The sequence below is a fragment of the Lactuca virosa genome, chromosome 4, assembly GCF_052849685.1.
Source record: "Lactuca virosa cultivar CGN04683 chromosome 4, Lactuca_virosa_CGN04683_v6, whole genome shotgun sequence".
In the NCBI taxonomy this organism is placed as follows: Eukaryota; Viridiplantae; Streptophyta; class Magnoliopsida; order Asterales; family Asteraceae; genus Lactuca; species Lactuca virosa.
The window spans coordinates 20,308,544-20,319,827 of NC_136429.1; the positions used below are offsets into that span (position 1 = coordinate 20,308,544).

General features: G+C 32.1%; 1 protein-coding gene across 1 annotated transcript; it reads left to right on the forward strand.

Annotated features, from left to right (window-relative positions):
* The first annotated feature begins 701 nt into the window (after window positions 1-701).
* LOC145169488 (uncharacterized) lies at window positions 702-3,725 on the forward strand. Its single transcript, XM_079088041.1, has 3 exons — window positions 702-1,448; window positions 1,786-2,166; window positions 3,062-3,725. The coding sequence occupies exons 1-3, from the start codon at window positions 959-961 to the stop codon at window positions 3,427-3,429; spliced, it is 1,239 nt and encodes a 412-aa protein (XP_078944167.1). The 5' UTR covers window positions 702-958; the 3' UTR covers window positions 3,430-3,725.
* Window positions 3,726-11,284: the final 7,559 nt, after the last annotated feature.

The following is an 11,284-nucleotide window of genomic DNA, read 5'->3' on the forward strand; positions in this document are numbered from 1 at the left end:
TAAAAAAACCACAAACCATTTGAATTTTGTCTATACTTGACTCTCGTCTCTCTTAGTAGATCTCTCCTCTCTCTCTGTATGTGTTTGTGCGCACACATGTAGTCATGCATGATCCCAAAATGCTTACCTCGACAACTTTTCGTAGATTTTAGAACCAGTGTGAGTGTCCATCTTCCCCCCCCCCCCCCCCCCCCTCAAACTGTGGGGCCTATTAGCATAACATATGTTGGAGTAGCATATATTATTGTAAGGATATATTTTATTTCTTAAATCCCTTGATTGTCGAGATGTAATTTGTACTCACACTATTTAAGTCGTGATTATTTTAATAGAGTGGCAAGCACATTATATGGAAATTATATCAAATTATAAAACATTGATTTTTAAACAAACTAAATTGATTTCAAATTACTATTTCATGTAATTTGTCATATATTTGTATGTATATGTCAAGTGTTTGGAGGTGCTAGTATATGTTTGTAGATGTGGATATATATATATATATATATATATATATATATATATATATATATATATATATATATATATATATATATATATATATATGCTGAATTATTATGTAGTTTAATAATTAGATATTTGAGTAAAGGAAGAAAAAGCAGAATCTTTTGGCCAAGTGGCTAAGTTATTTCTAACAGTAGCTAAAAACGTCCAGACTCGAACTTACCCAAACTAATTACTGAAAATACTCTTCATTTCTCACCCCCACGAGTGTCTGCAGTCTGTGATTTGTGACTAGTCTTTTGAACCCTTTTCCTGTTCCTCTTCAAAATCATCTCTCATTTCCAAGACTTCTTCCCCACAACATGACGTTTTTAATCTCTATTTTTCTCTCTATCTTCGTACATTCGGTCCAAACAGCTAAGCTAGCAACATAGAAACTACTGTAATCATCATCATCATTATCTTCTTCTTGTTGTTCTTTGTTGTTTCATCAATGGGCATGATTTTTGCAGACTGTTTTGGTTCTTTGTCGATTAACAATGATAACCCTTTAAAGATCAACGATCATTTCATCTATAGCAGTCTAACTACTTCTTCGTCGTCGTCTCTCTCTTCTTCTTCTCTGGAGTTCCCTTTTATGCTCCCTACAACAACTACTACTACAATCAATAATCACAATCCTTCAAGAAATTTTCATGAAGATGAAAATCAAGGACATGATGACGAGGAGGAAGAAGAAGAAGGGGAGAGAGAAGAAGATGACGACGAAGAAGAACACATTGGCCTAAATATCAGTGGCAGTTACTCTTTCAATGGTAACATTGATAGCCATCAAAATGGAAGACTTAGATCGGGTGGACAGTCAAAGACAAGTGCAAGAGGCCATTGGAGGCCAGCTGAAGATGCTAAGCTTAAAGAACTTGTTGCCCTTCATGGCCCCCAGAACTGGAACCTTATTGCTGAGAAGCTTGAAGGCAGATCAGGTACTTGTACACAGTTTTGGTTCTAGGTTTCTTGCATTTTTTTTTGGAGAAAGTGTGTTTGTGTGTGTAGTTTGTTACACAAAAAAGGTAAAGATTTGTGAGTGTTTGGGCATTCCTCTTTTCTTTATGTTTCCTTGATAAGAAATATAAAAGAAGTGGGGATTGGAGCCAATATATGTTTCTTTTCCCATGAACAAATGCGACAATCAGAAAACTTCTAGTTTCTTGATTCTTGTTTCAAAACCTTTGTATATTTTCTTGGTGGAAAGACTTGATCTTTGGGTTGATTTTCTTATTATTTGTTGTCGGTATTTTGAAAAAAAAAAAAACAAAAAAGGAAAGAGTTGCAGGTTGAGATGGTTCAATCAACTAGATCCAAGAATCAACAGAAGAGCATTCAGTGAAGAAGAGGAAGAGAGACTAATGACAGCACACAGACTGTATGGCAACAAATGGGCATTAATGGCGAGGCTTTTTCCCGGTAGAACTGACAATGCTGTCAAGAACCATTGGCATGTGATCATGGCTAGAAAATATAGAGAACAATCTAATGCGTACAGAAGAAGAAAGATGATGATGATCAGTCAAAGTCAAACTCAAAGTCAAGCATCTGTGGCACTACCACCACCACCACCAGCGGTCTCAGCCACCACTGCCGCTGGTCATCTACCTTACACTGGAGCTCTCCACCAACTGCCACCGTCAGATCTCGTTTCTGGTCAGCTCTTCTCTTAGCTTCCTTTCTTTGTGGCGAGCTTTTGAGAGTTCTTGTGATCAATTGCTATTTGGTCACTGTTGCTTTGCATCATTACATGGAATCCAAAATTATTCAAACACCAGAAGTCCTGAAAATTCATTAATAAATGAGTCGAGCACATAACATAATTAAGTATTCGTTGTGAAATTATTAATTTATGAGTCTAACATGAATAATTAATGGGACAATATATCTAATTATACTAATAAACTTGTTTTCTGCGGTTCCAAAAAAACAAAAACTTATAGATTTGTTAAAATTGTCATCGACGCTTGGTTAACAAGAATGTAGATTACCAGTAAGACAACGAGTTCACCCTAATTAGCTTTTTAAAAAATATAAACATATACTATGAAAAAAGGGGCAATAATAATATATCCTCCGAAAACATATATAAAAATATAAAACTCATGTAAAAAACACAAAGTGATTTACATTTATAGTTTTAATAGTACTCATTATAATATTGACCTAATTATATAAAATAACCACTGACTATTAACAACCTTAGTGATTAACTCAGACAGTTTCTTTTGGTTGTTCAGTGACAAAAGTGTATTCTAAAAAATGATTAATAGTTACATATTTTTTATGTCCAACATACTTCGTATTTCTTTCAGATTAATACTACTTTATCCCAAGTTTAATCAATTTATGAGCACCAAGGAGTCTATTCAAATTTTAATTTAATTATATAAAAACTTTATTTGTCAAAAGTCAAAACACAATACAACTTAAAAAAAGACCTTGGGATCCTCAAAACTATAATTCGCACACAAACTTGTATGATAAACCTAGTTTCGTTATTTGTGTCATCCTCCATTGGACTCAGATTGCTTTACAAATTGTTTTTCAGGTCCCAAGAACAACACTGAGTTGATGATGGACATGCTCAACACCAGTAACCATGGCAACATCATGTCTTGGGAAAACCATTCATCATTATTCTCATCATCATCAAACACATCCTGGATGATGAATACTACTAACCCCATCAACTTCCATTATGATCGTCATCATCAGCATCCTGCTCCATTGATGAATGCAACTATGGACCAGAAGTACTACTACTACAACCACCATCTTTACAGTAGCAGCAGCTACTTACCAACAGCTGCAGCTGCACCACCACCAGAAGAAGTTTCAGGGAGCCAGCATTTTTCTGAAACTAATAATAACTTTTCACCACCATTTATAGACTTTCTTGGAGTTGGAGCCATATGAAGACCCAAATGTAGGATAAGTCTTGGAACCTTGAATGCAAGTAAAATCTCAGAGAAAGAGGGTTTCCTTTCTTTTCATTTCCTATATAACCCACTAAATCCGCAGAGGATCTCAAGTGTTGACTGTCTTTAATGAGCCATTGGAGAATTAGAGGAAAACAATTACAAAAAGGACAAGTAGGGGTAGGCGAGTAGTAGTTTTCTCAATCTAAGCATGGGTGAAAGTGAAATTAAAATGTGGCACTTTATTGCTCCCATTTTTTCTTTTAAGTTCTCATTAAAAAATACTTCATTTCATTGTGCTACAAAGTACTAACCGATGCATTTTATCCATGGTAACAAACAAAGACAATTCCTAAATTAAAATAATTGTTTTTGTAAGGTAATTAACTATTATCTTTGTATATATTTAGTCATTTTCTTTATTGTATACGATATACTATTAAAATTACATGACTTGTTAAAACTCTACTATTACGACGGGGGATTGTAGTTATTATCATTTTTATTCACGACCAACACTTAGGTGCTGTTTGTTTTTTGGAAAAAAAAAATAAACATTTTCAGACCTCTTATTGTTGCGTGACGCAGAACACGCACAACATTTTTCATCTTGCAGCTGTTTGTTTTTCAGAAGTCTTCGGATTAAAAAACATTTGCGCGTGTTCTTCTTGGCGCAGCACTTGTTTTGCCTCTTCCTACCTCTTCTTTTTCTTTTTTCTTGCTAAAATATTGATTATATATTGTTGAAATCTTATTTCACAATTTTTTTTTCTTTTTTTTTTGTTTATTCTTGTTGAATTTTTTTTATATTGAATAATAATAATTTGTTGATGAAATATCATTATTTTATGCTAAAATATCTTTATTTGTTTGTTAAAATATCATTATTTTTTGCTGAAATATCATAAATTCTTGCCGAAATGTCATACATTATTAAATTTTCGGTAGTAAAAACTATTTTCGGATTATAAAATCAGTTTATTTTAATTTTTTAATATCTGCAGCAGCATGCAGATGTTAAAAAAACAAACACGTTTCTTATTACAGTCTGCAACCGTTTGGTCCACCTCTTCTACTGCAGAGGGTTGCAGAGATGGTCCGCAGACGTTATGGATTTTTGCTTCAAAAAAACAAATAGCACTTTAAGCTTTTTTGTAACGATTACCATTGAACTATATACCACTCATCTTCTCACGTTAACAAAATTCACTCCCACGAGCACCGCCACTATTCACCTCTAGCAACAAACACCATTGTTCGTTATCCGCTAAATAACAATTAAGTTATTTGTTCCATTGTTTTTTTTTGTTGGGATCGCCGTATACAATGAAGATTGAAGTAAAGAGTGATGAAATCTTAATTGAATTCTTAAATGGATTTCAATGAAGCTTGTGAAGGGTCTCAAACATTACATGATGTCTAGTAAAAGCATGTGCAATATTAAGAAAGAAATATGGTGTCGTTAGTTTCGACCCAACGGTTATGAGTAAGTATGAGTGCAAAGCTTCATTGTGGCATATTTGGTTTTTTGACGATGTTTTTGTTTTTCGGCAATGGATGTCTAGTTACATCAACATCTAATTGTGTTTCCCCAGAGAAAATGACCAAAAAATTGATTATTTTCCTAGCCACTACTACAAAAAGGCTTATATGACATGGGTTAAATCAATTAAATAACCATCTTTTGGACGGAGTCTTATGGTCGACGAGTTTTATGTGAAAGAAGAAATAAAATTTGATTTCAAAATCGGGTCCTATCAGTGTGAGAAGAACACTGTTGTTCATGAAAACAGGACATATAACAATATTAGAGTACACAAAACTAGACCACATAAGGATATTATGTTGCGGTTTTACAACACAAAATCGGGTCATATAAAGTGATAAGAGTCTGATTCCTATCCCCAAAACTGAGTCATATAACGATTAAATTGGCACTGGTTCCATTCAGATAAGTGGGCCATATAAAGAACGTTGATTTTTTTTTGTGAAAATAACCATTCGGACTTACATCCATAATTACACTATGTTACAATTAACCACCTACACAAACATACAGAAATGGAGTCTTACATCCAAAACACATATTCAATACAAAGTGTATGCTATGATGAACAAGCACTAGAAATGTAGACATGCTAAATAACCAACTATTATATTCATTGATATCAACATGTTTGAGTGTCATAAGAAAAATATTTGATTTGGTCATTTATTACTAAATAAAACTTACATAAAAATTTTGAAAAAAGAAATTGTTAACGCATCGTAGAGGGATTGTCCCATAATCAAGTGTAGTAACTATTCTCCATCCTCACTGCAAAACAAACACAACAAAAAATCAGTTTTTTTGTCGAAGATTTCAAAACAATTGAATTTAACAAATAATCATTAATAAACCATTTTAATTTGGGAGAAATTCGTATTATCATTCTCACTCATCAAAATATCTTATTTGTCAACCTAAATATGATATTTTGATGTTTAATAAGGGCATAACTATAAATAATTCTCATATATTAAGTTAATGTGTGTGTGTGTATATATATATATATATATATATAGTAGATAATAGAGTAAAGGATAATGAAGATGTACCTTAGTGAGAACAATTGCAATCCACAACCATTGATTTACAGTGCCAGTTCCATCGTGTCGGATGCTAACTTCATTTGATATCAGAGGAATATGAATACATTTAAATCGTTCATCTATGTCGTTTATCACAACCTTCAAGTGATTTTCGTATAAAGGAAGTGAATGTATTAACCCATGATTATATGGAAAGACCATCCATTTGGCACATGCTTGAAATGGAAACAATAACTGAAGCTTACATACTTTATTCTTTGTTAGTATAAAAAACAATTCAATAACCGTAATAGTGAAGAAAAGAAGAAGCATAAATTTCTTACATATTAACCAACCGAAATAAGAAAGGGGTGAGAGAGAAGAGGCAATAAAGCACATGATTCAATGGTGGAGGTAATATTCATCTGATGATGAAGGACATAACAAAGGCTCTCTGAGTCAAGAGTTGTTTGATTTTTTTAGAAGCAGTCATATATATATATATATATATATATATATATATATATATATATATATATATATATATATATATATATATATATATATATATATATATATATATATATATATATAGAAACGGAAAAATAAGGTGTTTGATGATAACCATAACATGTACACTAATCCAAAGGATCAAGAAATGAATTTCAACATAACAAATATGAAAACCTTATGAAAATTAGTATTGTTAAATTTTTCTTGCAAATACAAAATGTTCGTTGAGAAATTCGTAAAAAAAACTACTACATTCTTGCAAAGTATAGAGTTTATTTCCACATTTTCATGAGAATACAATTAGGTTATAGTTAAAATAACAAAGATTATCAAAAGCACCTTCTTGTCAATAGTCAACACTCCATATAAAAATGCCCCTTTCGGCTCCAGTTTATTGAATGAAAAACTACATTGTCACAGAGCCATCTTGCTTCATTTTTACATCAACATTGGTTTAGCTGCAAATTATCAATAAAGAAAAAGAGAAAATGTAGGACTAGAAGTAATTGGAGAAGATCTTAAAAACTAATGTTGGGAATGAGGATGATTGAAAAGAGAAAGGGAAGCATATGTTCGAAACCATTGTACGGAGACTATATCTGAGAACTAAAGCGCCTCTTAACACCTTCCTAAAAAGGTTTATGGATTAACTTTTCTAAGAAACCATCTATGAACGACCTTAAAAACCATTAATGCTTCTTTATTACAACTATCAAATAACACCAAAAACTTAGTGTGCTTGGTTCTCTGTTTTCCATTAGCTACTATTTTGGACTAATTTGATACTGCAAGAGATTCTACATAAATCATGTGAAAGTGTTATAGAATTTGAGTAATCAGTCTGCAAAAAAAAACAAAAAAAAAAAAAATGAAAGATGATTCAAAGAAAAGCATGCACCTATGTTTCAAAGTTGATGCCTTGCTTGCCAGAGCACCACAAACATACACCTTCTATTTCTTAATATATTAATAAAAAAAAGAAACATATATTGTCTAAGCATCATTCATGGCTAGTCCAGTTACTTATTCAACTTATTAACAAAATATATGAGGCTTTCTAAGTAAGGAACTAAACATATGACAAAACAATATGAACTCCATTTGCATGATCAATGGTTAGTCTAATTACTTAGTAAAACTCTTAGTGGTAGTTGTTTGTAGATAATTCTTAAGAATCACTGAAGTTACTAAGGCTCGATCACTATGTAAGCTTATAATCGATGTCTAAATTTATCAAGCTCCCATTGGTCCTTTATACATACAAATAATGATTTCTAATTGTGGTCTGGCAAAATCGATACTGCTAAAATAAAAGAAAATTGGTTCAACTAACTAAAAAAATGTTAATTCCAACTCGTGTTCATGTAAAACCAAAAATATCCAACCGCCCATAAATACATATATACCCATTCCCCCAAAAAGTGAAGAATGTATGTTTTGCTTTTTATCTTGAAATTGTAGTTCATTTTTGTTACATTTAATGAGAAAGGAAGATGAAATGAAAGAAATGATATGTGAGACAATGATCTCTGAATGAAAACTTTCTCATTGATTAAAAACAATAGCATCAAGATGTATATACAGAGCATCCAACTAACTCTAACTGCCAAGACTAACAACTAACTAACAATAAATATATGAAATTACTAAAATGCCCTTAGTTAGTTTGAACACCCACTCAATTTGGAGGGTGGGAAAGTAAACCTAGATTGCGAATTATTTGCTGATGATGAAAACTCATGAGTTGTTTTGTAAAAACATCAAGAAGTGGCTTGGCAATAGGAACATGTGATAATGAAATCAATCCTTCTTCTAGCTTCTATCGAACATAATGGCAATCCAACTCAACATGTCTTATTCCCTTGTGATAAACAGGGTTCTTCACTACATAAATGGCTGATTGGTTGTCACACTTCAATGGGATAGTAGTTATATTATTGACTTGTAGATCAGGAAAAACAAGAGTAAGTCATGCAAGTTCATCCCATATTCTTCACATGGATCTATACTCAGCTTCAGCTGGGGATAATGAGATAGTCAATTGTTTCTTTGATTTCCAAGAGATAGGATTGCCTCTAAAAAAATGAAAAAAACACTTAAATGTCTTGTAGTAATGACACATGCAGCCCAATCTGAATCATAATAAGCATCAATGTTAAAAGTTGGATTATTTTTGGAAAATAGGCCTTGAGTAATAGTTCATTTAGGGCATTTCAAAACATGTAATGCAACATCTAGATGAGATTGAGTTGGCTTCTGATTGATTTGACTAGGATGTTTAACCGAATAAGATAAGTTTGGTCGAGTATGAAGCAAATGGTTTAACTTGCCAACATGGTTTCTATATTCAGTTGGATCTTAAAGAAGATTAACTTGATCTTGACAAATATTGAGCTTGGAAGGTAAAGGAGGAGGAGAAATGTGACAATCAGTCATATAATATAAGGATAGTAACTTCCTTATGAATTTTTGTTGTTGAATAACAATCCCATTTTCACCGAAATTAAATTCCAATTCAAGGAAATAGCCAATGTTCCTTATGTCTTTAATTTTAAAAGTTTCATTACCAAATTCTTTTAAATAAGAAATTTCTTGTAAATCATTACATGTGATAAGTATATCATCAACAGAAACTACAACTATGATGATAAGATCTTGAATTTTCTTGAGAAATAATGAGTTATAATTCTAAGAATGTTGATACACTTTAGTGTATAAAGTAGAAAAGAGTTTAGCATACCATTGGCGAGATGCCTATTTCAAGCCATAAAGGGACTGTTTTAATTTGCATACCAATGATAGAGAATCAACTGAGAGGCTATAATGAACTCTCATATAAGCTTATTCATGGACATCTCTGTTGGAAATGGATGTCTAATATTATAACTAATTGGTACAACCTTGGAAATAATAAAAAATAACAATGGGTGTCCCATGTTAAAACTAATTGGTACATCTTTGGCAATAATAACAAAGTCCTTTTAAGGTTGCCCTCAAGAGCTAAAATAGCTAGAAAATGATTTAAGAAAGTGAGATTAATAGTTTATTTATTTTTTACAGGATAATAAATTAATTAGAAAATATTTAAAATTAATTTAGAATTCATTGAAATAATTATAATTAATCAGCGTTTATATAAAGGTAAGAATTCAATGTTAAATTTTCAATAGGTGAGCAAGAGGAACATTCTGGAATCCCTAAACGGAGTAGACAGTTTTGAGAGGCTCTATAACACTACTACAAAAATACACTTTAATGACACACATTGCGTGTCATAAAACCTACAGATGACACGCAAATGTGTGTCAAGGAAAGCCATGTCATAAAGGAAGACGACACACATTTTTGTGTCGTAAACTTACAACGCACATGTATCACACGCATTGTGTGTCAAGAAAGGCCCTGTCATAAAGGAAGACGGCACACATTCGCGTGTCATAACCTCACTACGCGTATTTACGACTCGCATTGTGTATCATTGAAGTCCCTGTCACAACGGAAGATGACACACATTTTTGCATGTCATAATTTTAAATGTTTAAAAATATATATATTTTTATAGATTTACTATTTTTTTCAAATTAAATGATAGTTAATATTCTATCATGCAAAATAACATATCATACACAAGAAAAGACAATCCATTTCACGTTATATACGTAGTTCAAATACAAATAAACTCTCAAATGCTAAATAAATGTAATGCATTGCATGTTTCACATATCATGTCAAAAAAGTCCTTGGTGTCATTGGTTTGTAACCAAGTGTACCAGGTAAAATGTTTAACTTGGTGTCATGGGCGGCTGTCCACCAGGTGGTATCGATGGCAAGTAAGTGCTTGGAGCATTAGCTAGCCTTGCAAATAACTCCTTAATAAAAGTGCAAAAGTGAAAACCTGGATAGAAACAACTAACATGTTTGATGATATTAAAAAATAAATAAGAAGGTGACGAAGAGGTAACAAAAACAAAATAAATATCAACTTAAATTTTGATAAATCTTTTCTTTTCATTCTTTACATACCTTGGTGAGGTGTTTGTAGGCTAATGATTCAGAACCAAATGAAAAAGATGAAATGTTCGTATCTGGTGAAGTTCGGGTATCACAACCTCTACTACCTTCAAAAAGACATGAGCAAAAATGTGACGGGTAAAATAGCCAACCACTGTTAGTAAAAAAAGAACCAAGCCGTGTTAATACAGCGAACATCATTTATCCGTACAACCTTTAAAAGGAAAAAGTAAACAAACGGCAAGAAGGCGTAGAACTCAAGAGCCGCTGATAATTTAGAAGTAGAGACTGTGAGACGGGAAATAGACCAACCCAAATGAAAAAAAGAATAACATTGTACTTAGAAAAAGATCTACCCGATTATAGCGGTGTACTTTCAATTCTTTTCTTATAGCAGGAAAATTGCTTTGTATGTAGAAATTTTTTCAAAGTACAATGCTATAATAGAAAGAAATAGAAGTGGAATGTTATAATTGGATAGGTTTATCAAAGTAGAATGCAATAATTGGATATGGATTGTTGACTTATGACATAATGAGTAGAAGCTTTCATATATTCATGATTTCAAATAAAGATCTAAGCAAAAAAAAAAAGATGAGAACAGAATTAAAACATGTTTTTTGTCACCTGTGCAACCAAATTTGAGGAATAGAATAGAACAAGGCCTTGAGTTCTAGAGGACTAGTTTTAATTTTTCTGCACATAAAAATACAGAAAGCATTAAAAAATACAATAGAAAACATAAAAGATAATTTAAT